The sequence below is a fragment of the Hyperolius riggenbachi genome, chromosome 1, assembly GCF_040937935.1.
Source record: "Hyperolius riggenbachi isolate aHypRig1 chromosome 1, aHypRig1.pri, whole genome shotgun sequence".
NCBI classification, from domain to species: Eukaryota; Metazoa; Chordata; class Amphibia; order Anura; family Hyperoliidae; genus Hyperolius; species Hyperolius riggenbachi.
In genome coordinates this window covers 182,255,715-182,275,221 of record NC_090646.1, presented here as the reverse complement: position 1 = coordinate 182,275,221, position 19,507 = coordinate 182,255,715, and the positions used below count along the sequence as shown (strand labels likewise).

Here is a 19,507-nt window from a genome sequence, read left to right as displayed (position 1 = left end):
CATTTTGCAGACGCTTGATAGCTTTGCTTTCATTTTGCAGACGCTTGATAGCTTTGCTTTCATTTTGCAGACGCTTGATAGCTTTGCTTTCATTTTGCAGACGCTTGATAGCTTTGCTTTCATTTTGCAGACGCTTGATAGCTTTGCTTTCATTTTGCAGACGCTTGATAGCTTTGCTTTCATTTTGCAGACGCTTGATAGCTTTGCTTTCATTTTGCAGACGCTTGATAGCTTTGCTTTCATTTTGCAGACGCTTGATAGCTTTGCTTTCATTTTGCAGACGCTTGATAGCTTTGCTTTCATTTTGCAGACGCTTGATAGCTTTGCTTTCATTTTGCAGATGCTTGATAGCTTTGCTTTCATTTTGCAGATGCTTGATAGCTTTGCTTTCATTTTGCAGACGCTTGATAGCTTTGCTTTCATTTTGCAGACGCTTGATAGCTTTGCTTTCATTTTGCAGATGCTTGATAGCTTTGCTTTCATTTTGCAGACGCTTGATAGCTTTGCTTTCATTCGCATAGGCCTGGTAGCCTTGCGTTCCTTCGCATAGGCTTGTTAGCCTTGCGTTCATTCGCATAGGCTTGTTAGCCTTGCGTTCCTTCGCATAGGCTTGTTAGCTTTGCGTTCATTCGCATAGGCTTGTTAGCCTTGCGTTCATTCGCATAGGCTTGTTAGCCTTGCGTTCATTCGCATAGGCTTGTTAGCTTTGCGTTCATTCGCATAGGCTTGTTAGCCTTGCGTTCATTCGCATAGGCTTGTTAGCCTTGCGTTCATTCGCATAGGCTTGTTAGCCTTGCGTTCATTCGCATAGGCTTGTTAGCCTTGCGTTCATTCGCATAGGCTTGTTAGCCTTGCGTTCATTCGCATAGGCTTGTTAGCCTTGCGTTCATTCGCATAGGCTTGTTAGCCTTGCGTTCATTCGCATAGGCTTGTTAGCCTTGCGTTCATTCGCACAGGCTTGTTAGCCTTGCGTTCATTCGCACAGGCTTGTTAGCCTTGCGTTCATTCGCACAGGCTTGTTAGCCTTGCGTTCATTCGCACAGGCTTGTTAGCCTTGCGTTCATTCGCACAGGCTTGTTAGCCTTGCGTTCATTCGCACAGGCTTGTTAGCCTTGCGTTCATTCGCACAGGCTTGTTAGCCTTGCGTTCATTCGCACAGGCTTGTTAGCCTTGCGTTCATTCGCACAGGCTTGTTAGCCTTGCGTTCATTCGCACAGGCTTGTTAGCCTTGCGTTCATTCGCACAGGCTTGTTAGCCTTGCGTTCATTCGCACAGGCTTGTTAGCCTTGCGTTCATTCGCACAGGCTTGTTAGCCTTGCGTTCATTCGCACAGGCTTGTTAGCCTTGCGTTCATTCGCACAGGCTTGTTAGCCTTGCGTTCATTCGCACAGGCTTGTTAGCCTTGCGTTCATTCGCACAGGCTTGTTAGCCTTGCGTTCATTCGCACAGGCTTGTTAGCCTTGCGTTCATTCGCACAGGCTTGTTAGCCTTGCGTTCATTCGCACAGGCTTGTTAGCCTTGCGTTCATTCGCACAGGCTTGTTAGCCTTGCGTTCATTCGCACAGGCTTGTTAGCCTTGCGTTCATTCGCACAGGCTTGTTAGCCTTGCGTTCATTCGCACAGGCTTGTTAGCCTTGCGTTCATTCGCACAGGCTTGTTAGCCTTGCGTTCATTCGCACAGGCTTGTTAGCCTTGCGTTCATTCGCACAGGCTTGTTAGCCTTGCGTTCATTCGCACAGGCTTGTTAGCCTTGCGTTCATTCGCACAGGCTTGTTAAGCCTTGCGTTCATTCGCACAGGCTTGTTAAGCCTTGCGTTCATTCGCACAGGCTTGTTAAGCCTTGCGTTCATTCGCACAGGCTTGTTAAGCCTTGCGTTCATTCGCACAGGCTTGTTAAGCCTTGCGTTCATTCGCACAGGCGTGTTAAGCCTTGCGTACATTCGCACAGGCGTGTTAAGCCTTGCGTACATTCGCACAGGCGTGTTAAGCCTTGCGTTCATTCGCACAGGCGTGTTAAGCCTTGCGTTCATTCGCACAGGCGTGTTAAGCCTTGCGTTCATTCGCACAGGCGTGTTAAGCCTTGCGTTCATTCGCACAGGCGTGTTAAGCCTTGCGTTCATTCGCACAGGCGTGTTAAGCCTTGCGTTCATTCGCACAGGCGTGTTAAGCCTTGCGTTCATTCGCACAGGCGTGTTAAGCCTTGCGTTCATTCGCACAGGCGTGTTAAGCCTTGCGTTCATTCGCACAGGCGTGTTAAGCCTTGCGTTCATTCGCACAGGCGTGTTAAGCCTTGCGTTCATTCGCACAGGCGTGTTAAGCCTTGCGTTCATTCGCACAGGCGTGTTAAGCCTTGCGTTCATTCGCACAGGCGTGTTAAGCCTTGCGTTCATTCGCACAGGCGTGTTAAGCCTTGCGTTCATTCGCACAGGCGTGTTAAGCCTTGCGTTCATTCGCACAGGCGTGTTAAGCCTTGCGTTCATTCGCACAGGCGTGTTAAGCCTTGCGTTCATTCGCACAGGCGTGTTAAGCCTTGCGTTCATTCGCACAGGCGTGTTAAGCCTTGCGTTCATTCGCACAGGCGTGTTAAGCCTTGCGTTCATTCGCACAGGCGTGTTAAGCCTTGCGTTCATTCGCACAGGCGTGTTAAGCCTTGCGTTCATTCGCACAGGCGTGTTAAGCCTTGCGTTCATTCGCACAGGCGTGTTAAGCCTTGCGTTCATTCGCACAGGCTTGTTAAGCCTTGCGTTCATTCGCACAGGCTTGTTAAGCCTTGCGTTCATTCGCACAGGCTTGTTAAGCCTTGCGTTCATTCGCACAGGCTTGTTAAGCCTTGCGTTCATTCGCACAGGCTTGTTAAGCCTTGCGTTCATTCGCACAGGCTTGTTAAGCCTTGCGTTCATTCGCACAGGCTTGTTAAGCCTTGCGTTCATTCGCACAGGCTTGTTAAGCCTTGCGTTCATTCGCACAGGCTTGTTAAGCCTTGCGTTCATTCGCACAGGCTTGTTAAGCCTTGCGTTCATTCGCACAGGCTTGTTAAGCCTTGCGTTCATTCGCACAGGCTTGTTAAGCCTTGCGTTCATTCGCACAGGCTTGTTAAGCCTTGCGTTCATTCGCACAGGCTTGTTAAGCCTTGCGTTCATTCGCACAGGCTTGTTAAGCCTTGCGTTCATTCGCACAGGCTTGTTAAGCCTTGCGTTCATTCGCACAGGCTTGTTAAGCCTTGCGTTCATTCGCACAGGCTTGTTAAGCCTTGCATTATTTTCAATCTACAGAGAATTGAAGCGATTAAGCTTTTTGGGAGAACCAAAGACTGATTGGTCCAGATATGCATTTTAGATGGGAATCTTCTTCAGTCAGTGCCAACATTTTGGTTGAAAGGTGCTTCAGGCAGCAGTCCCTCCCTCATGTGAGTAGGGGGTTACTCGCCTATCTCTCCTTTTCCTGCCGTACACTGAGATGGTTAGAGAAAGGTCAGTTTAGACTTACCTGGTAAAGATGTTTCTAAACATCTCAGTGTACGGCATACTACATCCCTCCCTCTATGCTGCCTTCTATCCTTTCTTCCTGACTTTTTTTGCACTGTTTTGGTGTGGATTGAGCTGTAGACAGGAGTCTGGGTCACGTTTGGGTGTCTCATTGGCCGGATTTCTTGTCTAGATACTGAGGGTAGCAGGGGGTGGGGGCCTTTTAAACTTCTTGTCAATTGTGTTTCCCTTGGAGGAGGAGCCTGGAGTCTCTCCTTTTCCTGCCGTACACTGAGATGTTTAGAAACATCTTTACCAGGTAAGTCTAAACTGACCTTTTTGTCCAATCAGAATGTCTGTTCGCTCGAACGATTTTTTTTTTTTTTTTTTTTTTTTTTTTTTTTTTTTTTGCTAGAAATTGGACCGTTAGTGGCCAGCTTAAGTTTACCTTCTTCTCTTTCCTCTGAAGAATTTTCTTTACGGCTTCCCATCTGAGTTTATCCAGAGTTTTTCTCAGGTAACTACAGCAGCAAACAGTAAGCCTGGTACACACTACACACTACGCACGCACGCACGCACGCACGCACACACACACAATCACTGGGATGAGAAGAGAACACCAAGAGCCCAATTTAGTGTAGTATGTACTGGTAATGATAGATTTACAAAGTAATTCAAAATGTAATACTCACAAACACGTAGTGTGAAGCTGCGTACTCACCACACGACTGGTCCTGCGGCGTCCCCTTGATGACGGTCGTCATTGACACTTCTTGTAGTCTGGTGCGCACGATGTAATGCGACGCTACACACCTGGAACAAATAAGACTTCAAGCAATCAAGGTACTTTGCGCGGGAGTCTGGGTTTTAATGATCCGATCTGTCGTTATTGCGCTGCCACGCTAAGCGTCATTATATGGTCGTGTGTCTGTACCCACGTCACATTGTCGCGGAAATAACTGTCGCTCAAACCAATCGTCAATCGGCGGGTAAAATCGCAACATGGGTACTTAGCTTGAAAGCTTCCCTACCCAATCTGTTTATAGAATTAAAGCGGACCCAAACCGAACATTTTTTTAATGCAAAATATTTAGTTGCACCACTCTGACACATACAAATATAAATAAACACTCCTTCAAGCCTATGAGCATTTCAGTGCATGCTTTTCACCCTCTTTGCATAACTAGGGTTATACAGGTGGCAGCCATTAGCAATTCCTCCTTTGCTGGACACCATCTACTCCACCAGTTTGCCGGATTATTTGCCGGCAATATGAAAGGAAGGGAGGGGTTTCTCCAATAAATGTAAAATATTTTATATATCTGTCATCATGCAGCTGAAAAAAAGGCTGCTATTTATTATTATAATTTAGAAAATAGATTTTTTCTGAAATGTTGTGTTTTTAGTTTGGGTCCACTTTAACATTGAGAGCCCTTTCACACTGGTGCGGTGCAGTATTTTCCCTGCACCACACTGCAGGGCAATGAAAGTCGATGGAGTAGTTCATACTACCCACAGTGCGGTGTGCTGTGCTGGAAGTGCCCTATTTAATACGAGTGCATACCTACGTTGCTGTCCGGCTCCTACCATGACGTGCGGCGGACTGGAAGTGAAAATGGCTCACCCTGCTCCTGCAAAAGTCCCGTCAGCATTATTTACTATTCACCTTCCAGGACACAGTGGGAAATACGTAATTTGGCTTTCAGCTATTGCTGGCAACTGAATTACGCTGTTTTTTTTATAGTAATTCGAGTGCCGTCTTTTGACAGCGCCTAAATTACTGTCTGAGTGCCGCTATAGCCGTAACTCACATTACGGCCTATGGCAGCGCATGTTTGCGCCCAAATTACCAGAGCCCTTTTTGCCTGTCTCGAAATTAACTCCCCTTCCCCATAATGGACCTGGGTGGTAGTGAGCTTAGTTAGCCTCCCTGACGGACAATCATTGCTCTGAATGGTTCAATGTTCTCTATAAAGTATGTAGAAAAATGTCAGAACCATGTAAATGTATAAATAAACAATTTATATGGAACAGACTTTTTTTCACAACTTTTTGACTTATTTGAAATAAAAAATGATCTCATCCTTTCCTGGCTATTTTTACTCTGCGAAGACCTTCAATAATGTATTCTAATGCTGGGTACACACGATGAGATTTCCCACTCGATCGCCAGGTCGATCGATTATTTCCGACATGTTCGATCGGGTCTCGATCGATACAGCCGTTGATTTTTCTCATGTTAAGTATGCAAAATCGACGGCTGTATCGATCGAAACCTGATCGAACATGTCAGAAATAATTTGATAGATCCCACTGATCGAGCGGGAAATTGCATCGTGTGTACCCAGCATAAAACTTTTTTTTCGTCGTCACTGGGAAGATTGAAAAACATCTGGCACTGCATTGAAAAAATTACACATTTATTGTGGACTCGTGCTCAAGAAATTTTTTAGAATGCATACAGCAAACAATTCAACAAGAAGAACAATACTGTCCTACCATAGGTGCTTGGATGGCAGTGGGTGCTGGGTGTGATACGGGCAGCCTGACGGCCGTTTCGCACGGCGGTGCTTCTTCTAAGGCTGTGGTTGAGCCTTAGAAGAAGCACCGCCGTGCGAAACGGCCATCAGGCTGCCCGTATCACACCCAGCACCCACTGCCATCCAAGCACCTATGGTAGGACAGTATTGTTCTTCTTGTTGAATTGTTTGCTGTATGCATTCTAAAAAATGTCTTGAGCACGAGTCCACAATAAATGTATAATTTTTTTCAATGCAGTGCCGGATGTTTTTCAATCTTCCCAGTGACAATGAAATGCTATAGAACTTTGCCATCCTGAGCACGCATTTGGAATATAGGTGCTTATTGTGTCATTCCCAGCATATCTGAAGGGCAATTCCTCCGAGTAGTGCCGACTGCCTCTTTTTTTTTCTTTTCTACGTGGTTCAAAATAAAACTTTTTTTCTGTGGTGCACGATCTATGTAGAGTTTGGTTTGATATATTATCTATGTATCCAAAAACCACAGACCATGCCCACAATGCATTGTTCAGCAACTCAGTATATGGAAGTGGACTGGACACAATTGAACGTTTACAACCCCCACCCCCTTATTCCCACCCACAGGCAAACTCTTTGTATGCTGTTTTATTGTGCTTTGGAGACCTCTGTGTGTGTGACTTTAATAACATACCAGTTTCCTCCTATTACTATTGAGATAAGACAGAGTTGTTTTTCTAGAGGGGATTGCTGATAAGGAGGAAGTGTTTTGTGGCATTTTGTTTGGAACTATACAGGTGAACTGCTTTTGTGATTTGCAGGTACACTGATTACTCCATCATTAGGCAAATAGATACTCATCAGCAATTAAGATGTTTGAATAACAAAAGACCCAAGTATTTGGTTTAGCAGGATACAAGTAATCAGGCTTGTTACTAGGATGGAGATAATATCTGTTTAAAGACGCCATAAACCTTGATGAGTTGTTTGATGGGCTGACCTGTGCTTGTTGCTGGGCTTTCAAGCTGAGGCCTCATTTGCATATTCTACAGACTCCTTTAAGGAGCTGGTTAGGGTAAGTTATTATCCTTATTTACATTTCCTATAGAACTTCCATTTGTCAATTGCTTTAGGAAGATCAGTGTGACCACACACAGAGGGGAGAGAACTGACAGGGACTCTGGAGAAGAGTGACAGCATATGATGAACAGCTTATTTGCTGGATGAAAGACTGTATGGCCAGATGTTCTCAGAGAAGTCATGTTTATATTGCTGGTAGGGATAGGAATTCCTCACCTGTATTTCTGGACAGCAGATAACCACACACATCATCAACACACTGATCAAAGCAAGAGTATAAAGTGCTAAAACATCTGACGCTGAATCAGAAGAGCGCATCTGAGCAGCTGCATAGGCTATAGTCATTGGAAGTCATCCTGGTGTCAAAATGGTTTGGGTTTCAAATTAGTATTCCAGATGCCTCCCACCCTCAACACTCTTCTGATTTTTATTTTTCTCTTTCTTTATAAAGAGGACTATGCCAAGATAACTACAAATGACAAATAGACAAGACAAATAACATTTATATTGCGCTTTTCTCCTTGCGGACTCAAAGCGCCAGAGCAGAGCAGCAGCTACTAGGGCGCGCTCTATTGGCAGTAGCAGTGTAAGGGAGACTTGCCAAAGGTCTCTTACTGAATTAGTGCTGGCTTACTGAACAGGCAGAGCCGAGATTCGAACCCTGGTCGCCTATGTCAGAGGCAGAGCCCTTAACCATTACACCTTCAGCCAACTGCAGAGTATATATAGCAGGCAAGGCCTTTTAAAGGGGTTAATTGGGCATCTGTGTGGTCCATAACAGCAAATTAGTTTTCTGTTTGTCTGTTGTAGATGAGGAAGTGAAAGGATCTGATTGGTTATTGCAGCTCACATATATACTGTGTGTGTGTGTGTGTGTGTGTGTGTGCGCACACACACACCTGGTGCACACCAAAAAACGCTAGCAGATCCGCAAAATGCTAGCAGATTTTGAAACGCTTCTTATTTTTCTGTAGTGTTTCAGCTAGCATTTTGCGGTTTTGTGAAGCGTTTTTGGTGTAGTAGATTTCATGTATTGTTACAGTAAAGCTGCTACTGAACAGCTACTGTAACAAAAAACCCCTGGCAAACCGCTCTGAAGTACCGTTTTTCAGAGCGGTTTGCGTTTTTCCTATACTTAACATTGAGGAAGAAACGCCTCCGCAATCCAAAATCTGCAGCAGCCCGGGAGTATGCGTTTCTGCAAAACTCCTCCCGCTCTGGTGTGCACAAGCCCATTGAAATTACCCAAGCGGATCCGCACCCACAAGCGAATCGCAAACCGCAGCCGAACCGCTCTGGTGTGCACTAGCACACACACACACACACACACACACACACACACACACACACACACACACACACACACACACACACACACACACACACACGTACGTTTTCTGATGTGACAAGCATTGTCCAATTGATTGGCTTCCACAAACTAGCATGTGCAGCAGATTGTACTTATTTGCTGCAGATCCAAATCCATGACTAGTAGCACCAGCAAACTATAAGCTCCAGTCACTGGTAGATAATCCCCTCTATGCTACTGGTAAATAAACAGTAGCTGAATGTGGGTTTATCCTTTTTATGTAGTCATGGAACACGTTCATAGCAGGTGAATAGAGCAACCATTTTTGGGCTGGGTGCCCCAGTGGCGCTACCTGAAAATTAAGTCAGATGCAGGATATCAGAAAAACTGACAAGAATGGTATGTATGAGGCACTAGGCTAGTGTAGGAACATATTTGAACTGAAGAGCTGTGATAGATAGGGCATGATTATATTCTCGATGCATAACTGTGAAGGCTATCACCAGAACCTAGTAGACCCCACAAGAGAATATACAGTATATAGCTTATGTATTCCAGAGGTGTAGTAAAACTGTTCCTGTTCAATGCCATGAACTTCAGAGGGGCAAACCTCAGAGAAATGTCTCACAAGTCCAGATTAAAAAATTAATGTGGTGGGATTTCTATTTTAAATTCCGTAGACTGTAAACTCATATGGGAAAGGGTCTCCACTCGATTGTATCTCGGTGTTACTGTATCTACTTTGCTTTCTCTTCTTAAGATACATTTTAGATGTGCCATTCAACTTCACATCACCTATTTTGCAGTTGTTTGTGCATGGGATTTTATATACTGTATTGTGCACTATTTATTTTATTTATTTATTTTTCGCATTGTGTAAGTCAATAATATATGGTTTGTGTAAAGTGAGATTTTGGCAAAAGAATCAGTTGTCGGGAATGCAAGAACTATACAGAACAGGACATATGTGATGGAAATGCAAACGTAATATCCAGTTGATATTACGTAAAGCAGTGCTGTGTGTAGTCCTTGCAATGAACTCCCATAGGAGATGGCTTGTGTGCGTTGCATATTATTCATAGCAAGTGACAAGAAAACACAGGAGCAGGTAGGTTTCCAGGATGCAGAAGTGCTAACCTAGGTGTGGCTACGCTTGTTTTCAACAAATACTAAGATCTGTTTAACATCATGGAAAGGTAACAGCTTTCAAACACTGGTTGCTGTGTTCATTGCACTTTGTATCCTGCTACTACAGAGCAGGTAGAACTACCTTCAATAGGCAATGGTTTAAGTAGCTAAAGGGGTTATGTCAGGTGATTATCTCTGAAAGCATGGGAAGATTGCTGCGTAGTGGAAAATACCCATTTAGCCTCTTGATATGGACTGGTTCAGCGGTGCAGTTATTTATTTTTTTATTTAAGCATTTATATGGCGCTGACATACTATGCAGCGCTGTACAGAGTATATTGTCACTAAGGGCCTGTGTTCCACTACACGCAGATTCTGCATGCAGAAAACTGACTCCAATGAAAGCATATGGGCCTGTTTCCACTGAACGCTATTTTTCTGATGCAGATTTCCCATAGGCATTCATTGGAGTCAGTTTTCTGCATGCAGAATCTGCGTGTAGTGGAAACAGGCCCTAACTGTCCCTCAGAGGGGCTCACAATCTAGTCCCAAGGGTAAACAATGATGGGGAAGTTGAGTCCATGCACGGGTGTTGGCATGTATCCAGAGCCTTGCCTATCTTTACATCCAATCCCGAGTGGCTCCAGTAGCAGCTGCGACTTAAGTCTGTGACCTTTGACCTGTAGGCACTTGCTCTGCACATGTGCAGTATGTCAGTCCCAACTTCCATATCCGCACTTGCCTATCTTTATGATGTAGGTGTGCGTGCCGTCACATACCGCAGGCTGCAGGAGAGGCATTGGAGCATTCATTTCATAAAGGGACCAAGTTGAAATTGACAAACTTTGCGGGGCGAGTACCTATGGGTCAAAGGTCACAGACTTAAAAAAAAAGTCCTGGCTGCTACTGAAGCAATTCATGGACTGGATTGAGTTGAACAGAAAGATAGGTAAGGCTTTGCCATATGCCCTCGGGTAACCTTTTAATGGCTGATTCCTGATATTTCTAGATTGTAAGGTTTCCGCCATACATGGGTCAAGAACGACCCAACCTGCTAAGCAATAAGGACGGTTCTGATCAATGTGCGTTCTTGCTTTCTTGATTTCAGCAGATGTAATCAATACTCTGGCGAACTACCATCCCTGCTGGTGTTGTACTGCTGGACTCTGAACAAAGCTTTGTTTCACTGGATCGCCCACCATTCCACCCTGGCACACTTAAAGGACAAGTGAAGTGCAAAGTACGTGGTGGCTGCCATATTGATTTTCTTTTTAAGCAACACCAGTTGCCTGATTATCCTGCGGATCCTCTGCCTCTAATACTTTTAGCCATAGACCCTGAACAAGCATGCAGCAGATAAGGGGTTTCTGACATTGTCAGATCTAACAAGATTAGCCGTATGCTTTTTTTTTCTGGTGTTATTCAGACACCACTGCAGCCAAATAGATCAGCAGGACAGCCAGGCAACTGGTATTGGTTTAAAGAAAATATGGCAGCCTCCATAGCCCTCTTGCTACAGTTGTCCTTTTAAAAGGAACCCAAAGTTGGAGACCTATGGAGGCTGCTATTTTTTTTCTTTTTCCTTTTTAAGCCATACCAGTTGCCTGGCAGTCCTGCTGATCTTTCTGGTCAGTAGGGCCTAAATCACACACCTAAAATGAGCATGCAGCTAATCTTGTCAGCTTTTTCAGACATCTGATCTGCATGCTTGTTCAGGGTCTATGGCTTAAAGTATTAGAGGCAGGGGATCAGCAGGATATCCAGGCATTCTGCATTATTTAAAAGGAAATGAGCATGTCAGCCTTCATATCCCTCTCACATCGGCTTCACTAAACCTTACCACCAAGCTTGATCACACTTAATAGAAAAAACAAACTGTACCAAATCAAGTGGAAGTTTATTGAATCAATCTGATGCGGTGAGTAGATCACTGGCAAATTTAATCAGTGATTGGACCTGCCCCACCCCAAAAATGACTTGTGGTCACCTAGAGTCCAAGTAATTTAGAAAATAATTTTATAGTAACAAGATTCTTCCTGCCTTGTATGTCTTTTGAGAACCCAAAGGTACAGCTGGCCATACACTGGATCAATATCTTTCCAGTCACTTTTAAATTTGTGTCTGAACTCTTCTGCAAATTAGCAAGCAGCCAGTCATGGGACATCAGGGATTTGAAGGTAACATAGCTTTGTACTGCACTAAGTAGTACAATAGAAGAGTGAGAAGCAGTTAAGTGATTCCACATTCCTGCTGAAATCTGACATCTCATTGAGATTGGAAGGTAACTTTTTTTTTTTCTTCCCATCAGTAAAGGAGTAGTCAATTCATTAGCCCATTTCCATGTTTCTTTAATTATGAACACTGTGAGACTGAGATCTGCCGTGAAAGCCTGGGATTTGGTTCAGAGATCTCTTTTCTAAATCTGTTGACAATACTGCTGACCTTATGTAGCACTAACCTTTCTGCTTCAGAATGCATTGTGTCCTTATGTTGCCTCCTACAAAATGGTGCTAGCAGCTAGACAGTGGTAGTTGCTGAAGACTATTACTATGTTAAGGTCCGTACACACGCCGGACTGGAGGCAACGACTGGTCCGTCGTCACCTCCCGCTGGGTGGGCGTTCCAGCGATAGTCCGGCGTGTGTACAGTCTGTCGGCGGACTGATACGGCTGTTTCTGAGCGATCCGCCGGTCGGATCGCTCAGAAACAGCCGTATCAGTCTGCAGACAGACTGTACACACGCCGGACTGTCGCTGGAACGCCCACCCAGCGGGAGGTGACGGACCCGTCGGTGCCTCCAGTCCGGCGTGTGTACGGACCTATAGGGACAAATGGATTGTTTGCCTCTCTGAAGATTTCATGTGGATCTGGAAAGCATTGTGGATAAGATATACACTCTAGAAATGGTAATAATCATGGGTGTCTCTAGGGAAAACCCTTTGTATACATACAATGGCAACTGCCAGAATGACCGTTTGTAGTCCAGTCATGCAAGGTGGACAGACCTACAGCACTGATGCTTTTAAAGCATATTAATGGGAATGATTCACTAAGCTTTATCATCTGTTTTCACCTTATCTTTGTTACATTTTTATGTTCTCAAAGGGCAAAAATTATAATATAATTACGGTAAGAAAAGTATTATTGAAATTAAATTAATCAGGAACAACTTATATTGAGTGATTATTTTGTATCTTGTAAATGTGCTGAAAGGTTATTTTTGTTAATTGGGTGAGAAGTCACGTATGAGAAGTTTTGTGAATAGAGCCCATTGTTGTTGATGCGTTTTACATTCTATCCAGTCAGACACGTTATGTCCGGCTTGTGGGTTATGTATTTAGTAAATAAACAGATCTGTGAATTCATCCATTTTAATTCTTTAACAACTAAATCTATATCTTCTTTTTTTTTTTCCCCCTCCAGGTTTTAGACCTGCAAATAATAAAGGACAGACCCTTCCTGGGATGCTATTCTGCTGCTCTAGCTTCTGTGATCAGTGATGCATCGTATGAAGATAGGCCTGCACCAACATGCATGTTATGAACTGTGTCTCTTTGGTCACTGATAAAGAAAATGGTGACTGCAATGTGGTTATCACGAACTTAATGCTAGATCACTCATTGCCACCAGCGCCTCCACCTCCACCACCTCCTCCTCCTCCTCCACCTCCGCCACCACTACCTTTTCAGCAAAATGGACTACATTCTGTACCACCTCCACCTCCTCCTCCTGGAGCTCCACCTTTTCTGCATCATGGTCATGGACATGGTAACAACAAAAAAAAACGGATGCGGAGCTTTTTTTGGAAAACTATCCCTGAGGAGCAGGTTAGAGGGAAAAAGAACATTTGGACTATGGCTGCGAGGCAGCAGTACCAAATTGATACAAAGACAATTGAGGAACTGTTTGGTCAACAGGAGGAGGTGAAGTCTGGTGTTTTCCAGAGAGCGGGGAGCTCCAGGCAATCTTTCCGAGAGCCAAAAGATGAGGTAAATGTTTGCTCTTTACACAAATTATGTAAAAATGTAATTATTTTCACTTATTTGGTGTTTAAATACTTTTTGCTTGGCTGGTAATCGCCAATAGAGAATGTTATTTGGGGTTCATGAGGCCTTGTCACATTCTCTGACAATCCAACTTTTTGTGATGCTTCAAACCTGTATGGCAACAATAAGAAACAGAGGCCCATATGCAATAACCTTTTTCCCCTAGGAAAAGTTTTCTCCTAGGAGATAATTTTTCATCTTCTACTTAAAGCGGAACCAAACATTTTTTAATTCAAAATATTTAGTTGCACCACTCTGACACATACAAATACACCCCTTCAAGCCTATGAGCATTTCAGTGCCTGCTTTTCACCCTTCTATTTTCATAAATAGGGTTATACAGGTGGCAGCCATTAGCAATTCCTCCTTTGCCAGACACCTTCTACTCCACCAGTTTGCCAGATTCTGTCCCGGCAATATGAAAGGAAGGGAGGGGTTTCTCCAATAAATGTAAAATATTTTTTTATTTGTCATCATGCAGCTGAAAAAAGGCTGCTATTTATTTTTATAATTTTAGAAAATAGATTTTTATTTCTGAAATCTGTATTTTTAATTTGGGTCCACTTTAAAACTACTTTCCAGCACTTTTCAACTGAAAAAGTACCAAAAAGTTGGTGAAAAACTACTATCGCAATTATTATTATTATTATTATTATTATTATTATTATTATTATTATTATTATTATATTTTTTTTTTTTTTTTTTTTTTTTATTTCTTGCTTTCTGGTTGCTTTAAAGGCATTTTATTGACAAGTTTTTAAAATATTACCTGAGAGAAAACTCAGGAGAAAATGTTAATTGCATATGGACCAGAGAGAGTGCAGGATCTGTTTCATGTCAGCCATTTTGGTAAGTGTAGCCATGTGTTATGTATTGCTACGGATGGTGACACACTTGGCTACAATTGGTTCTGTTCTTCCTCGGTAATGATGGAAAATCACAAAGCCTCCTAAGATGAATACATTGTTTATGTGAGTTAGTAGCAGGAAGTAAGGTGTGTTCACAGCAGCCATTGTATATCTAGTCTAGCTTTTTATACAGCAGCCATTCTGGTGTTAAGAGGGAATTCCTTTTTTAATGGACTGTTAGAATGACAGATGTGCAAGATTCATCATGTATGTAAATGGAACTTAAATTTGAGTAGTCCTAAATATTACTGGTTACTACTGATGATCCTGCTTTTCAGGAAAAAAATAGTTCTGGTATTAAATTGGCTAATGGCTAACCAAATTTTGAGGCAGCTGTCAGAACAGCCAATCAGAATTGTGCTTTAACAGTTTTTCTGTATATAACTAGTTTTACTGCTGCTTGTTTTGTGTACACCTGTCTTGATAAACCCCAGAGCTCTGTGCGCCTGCCTTCTTTCCAGCTGAACAAATAGTAGAGGCTAACATCCTAAAAAATACATGAAGATTTAGAAAATGTTGGCATGGCGTAGGTGCTTTCAGCATGGGTTTTGCTGTGTTCTAGAGACTGACTACTATAATTACCTGGCTCCCACAGTGCCCTCTAATAGGGAAGGGAGTAACTCCTGCTTCTTAGTGCACCATTATTGGAAACAGCAGGTGGCATAGCTATGTAAACCAGTTGCCGTCCCTCCTGAAAACTTGTAGGAGATGGAGGGTTTGGTTTGGATGGGGATGACAGGTTACTGTACAGTTGGGGACCCCACACATGTAAGGGTGCTTGGGGGGACATGATTCATGATTCAGCTGGCAGGTACAAAAGCTTTTTGTTTTATCTGAGCAATTACGACTTGTCTCTTGTGATTTTCTTTAACTTGCACTGGGATTTAGTGATGTGGGCATTTTAGTTCCTGCAAGCACCATAAAATATTGTGAACTTGTGCTTTTATTACACTCATGTCAGGGGCAAACCCAGGTTTGTCTAGGGGGTAGATTCCTGAAAGGTCTCCCTCAGCCACGCATAATACAATATGGTAGGACATCATGCTGGGTGCACATGATATTTCCCAAACGACCAACAATGGGATCGATCAGGAGCAGTTTGGATACAGATAATGAGGACAGCCGACAGTGGTAATGAAGGGGAAAGTGAAGCAGGGCACAGGGCTGTGCTCATACCTGACTGTTAAGTTCCGCAGAGCTGCTCAGCGCTCTGTACACAGTGCTGCTGCTCCACACTCTGTGCACACGCTGCTGCTACATTCAAAGTGAACTGTAGCTGGAGAAGAAAGGGGGTAGAGCTGTGAGCTGCAGGATACCTGCAGATATCCTGGTGTCTGAACTTTAGCCTGTCCCCAGACACGCGCGTTTGCCTATGCATGTCTCTATCCTTCTTATAGACACCCCGGAGGACGGAAGTTATGTAACTTTGCTAAATGACGTTTTTTTCTGTCATGTCTTTTAAGCCATTGTTTATGTGAAACATTAGGTGTGGTGCAAACATAGTGATGTGTCCTTCAGCCCATGTGCTGATTATCTCCTCACTCAGGTGTTCAGTGAGGTCACTTTATTATAATTTAGTTTTTATTTAATCATTATCACATGCCGCATATAGGAAAGTCTCTGGACTTGCCTTGCTGCTGGAAATTTTCAGTCCTGTCCTCTACCCCAGTGCATATGGAAGTGTCGGGGAGAATGCCAGGATCAGACCCTACCATGCCTAGTGACAAATGAGAGTAAGGTACTGGAACTTAGAAAAAAAATACTTAGATAAATGGGCACAGTAGGGCCACGCTCTGGTACAGAGCAGTTGGGGTGACCATGAGAACATATCTGACAAGATCTTGTCGGATATGTTTTAAAGGGTCCATGCGTGGCAACAGTGGGGGTTAGGAGAACATGGGAAGCCTTTGTTCTATCCATAGGGTTCCCTCCTACTTGGGTAAGTATACATTTTTTATGTATTTATTTTTTTTAATAGAAACCACCTAGTATATAATTGAAACCACACATGTTCAGTACAGCTTTGAGAACACTTATATGCAGTGACATATTACAGCCAGTCAGCTTTCAGTAGTATTTCAGTTCATTGCTATTTTGCTTATCATTTTCCTACTAAACAACAAGGTTTCCACTAGGCCAGTGTGTGTTTCTTCGAAAAACAAATTGTGATTAAGGCCTGAGACACAATGAGCTCTTTTCTGACCATCAGCGCTGTCTGAACTTTAAAAAAAAAAAAAAAAAAAAAAAAAAAAAGCTCCCATTGACATTGCAGTAAAATTACTGTGATCACAATTTTTTGAAACAATGCGATTGGCGATTTTTAAGTCAGTGGGAGTGCTTTTTTAAAAAAACACTCAGACAGCGCTCACGGTGCGCCTCAGGTCTTTCATTTTTGTTGTGGACATACCTGAGCAGACAAGTATGCCTTTCCCGATCCATACAAGAGCACTCATTGGAGCATTGGAAAAGTAATTCACTGCTAATAAAACTCATAGTTAGTTGGAGCTTTCATGATATTATAACTGTAGTAAAATACTAAGCAGGTCTCTTGGTTATTGGCCTACTTGTCATTTCCTCAATGAAGAGTTCCACTTTTCCTTACAAGCTGCAGAGTTGCTTTTCACAGAGTCTTTGTAGGGTTGATGTTCCAGCTTTCAAACGTACCTATTCAGGATGTGGTGTTTTAAGGTCCGCTCAGCGCAGGAAGGGGATCCTAAACCTAAAAATAGAATCCGCTTTCACTTGTTTAGAAAAAAAAAATCTGTGTTCTATGTTGCGGTAAATGGAGCAGAGAGTCCGAACTTTTGTACATTTTTCTGGACCGGCCAGGGAAATTTATGCAATGAGAGCCTATAAGAAGGGATAGTGTTGATTCTCACTTGACTAGTTGCCAAGTCCATTCTGTCTGCTTTGATAGCCGCCTTGACGTAAATTGTTGCGTGTCTCCCTGGTTCTGATGCTTGGTCCCGGAAGCAGAATTGTGGCTGGCAGAAGCATGGAGATCTCCATTGGGCTGCAAAAGACCAATAGGGAATCCTCATCAACACGGAGAATTCTTAATGATTCACAGTTAACCAATGAAATTTCTCCCTGTTGCTAGGGAGAATTGGTCTATTGTCTCCTATAGGAATCCCATGTCCCTACCAGCCTCTAGGTTGTGTACCAAAGGACCAAGTGGTGATGTTTAGTGGCGGGACACATATACAGCGCAATCAAAGTAGATGGACATATGCGGAGCTGACTGCCCAGATGAGGCAAAATGAACGGAGCTTACCGTGCCAGTTGTGCATCCGCTCAAGTGTGAACTGGTCTTTCCAGTACACTTTTGGACTGTAACTGAGCACAGAACATTGTATGACAGTTCATTTCAGGTAACCTTTAGACACCCAAGTCCAATGGAATGTCAATCAGTTTGGCTGGAAGCTTTGTTAATTACATTTTTTTTTTTTTTTATTCTTTCAATATACTGAACTAACAGGCTATCCATACATAAACTGTGTCTGAGTCTGCGTGCTCTACATGGAGATATTAAAAAGAAAAAAATCACATTGCCGGCTTTTAATTAAGCAACGACATTTGATTAGACTGACTATTATTGTGGCAGTTCTGATGTATGCCTGCTACCTGGAGCTTTGGTACACATGTGGCTTGCATGCTGTTTGTGCTTATGTCAAGTGCTGTACAGTGGTCTTAGGCGTGATGCTGTTTGAAGGTGGAGACAATAACAGGCGTTGCACAGGGTGTAAGAACAATTTATTCTAGCTTCTTGCTTGTGGTGCTACAAGGTGACTCATGCATGTGGTTTGCATTTCCCAGGGAAGCACATTACACCATCTAAAGCTATAAAAGCCACTCCGTCCATTTTTCCCAGTGTCTCTGCTTGAGAAAATCTTGTCTGTCAGAGAGTCTTGTTTAGCAATGACGTCCACTGTAACACTAGTATCTGAGGTTTAGTGTGTAAAGTATTGCAGACTTTGAATGTACATTAGTGTGTTTTATTCTGTATTTTTCACTCAGCTGTGTGTGTTGAAGCATAAGCAGTGTACTTGTTACCCTGGAAGGTTCAACTAAGTGATGACTAGGGATGGTCAATGATATGAAAATCATTTTGAGTTAATGCGGGGTTATTCAAATTTTGTATGCACATTTATGCAACTTGAAAATGGACCAATCAAATTTTACCTCCGCAAGATTAGTTCATTTTCAAGCTGCATACAGTTGCATAAAAAATTTGCATAAAAAGTTTGCATAATGCTGCATCAACTCAAAATTATTTGCATCTCATTACCATCCCCAGAGATGACCTACTTAGGATATATAGTAATAGTCATCACAGTGTTTCCTATCACCTTGTTTGTTCCTGTGAGAGGAATAGCAACAGATCTACAGTCACCAACTAAGGTTGGGAGTGCACTTGTCTGCTTTTGTGTGTTATCTGAGAACCAATGCTAATCAATGGGCTAGTGTACACTTGAATGCGTTTTTCCCATGCAGATAACACTGAAAGGCAGTGAAGCACTGCATGCATTTTCTCTATCAATCACATTAGCTTCTGTGAAAAAAACGCATGCATTATCCCACATACAGACGCACCAGGTGTGCAGAAAAAACGCGCACAGAAAACTGTGGGTAGGAACACTAGGCATATTAGTTTCCATTATGTGCTATGGAAAACGCATATGCGATTCTGCCTAGTGTGTTCCTACCCTGACCGCCTAGTTAAGGCAAATTCTGAAAGCAATTATGTTGGCTAATGTAAATGATAAACATTATCTGCTGTGTTTGCCTGTAGCTGTGTTCATGACTGAATTAGTGATTTTCAATGGGATACAAATCCAAGATGCTGCAAATTTTATATGCAGATTTTATGCAAATGTATGCAACTTGAAGATAAACCAATCAAATGCCACAATAAAGAGTCAGGTGGAGTACCGCTACGCTCCACAAGCTTAAAGGCAGTGTTTGACGAAGGATAGCCAGTCCCAGTGGTAAAAAGAAATGCAGTGGGCCTGCACAATGCCAAAATAACCTTTTAACGATAGACCAATCACAGCGCCATAGTAACACACGGCTA

At 43.1% G+C, this 19,507-nt stretch overlaps 1 protein-coding gene across 1 annotated transcript in view; it reads left to right on the top strand.

Moving 5' to 3' along the window:
* Positions 1-19,507, top strand: part of FHDC1 (FH2 domain containing 1) — a 76,595-nt gene that overhangs the window by 16,299 nt on the left and 40,789 nt on the right. Inside the window, exon 2 of the mRNA XM_068269582.1 lies at positions 12,903-13,468. Coding sequence (XP_068125683.1) covers positions 13,010-13,468 — 459 coding nt within the window. The 5' untranslated portion in view covers positions 12,903-13,009. The remainder of the gene's footprint in view (positions 1-12,902; positions 13,469-19,507) is intronic.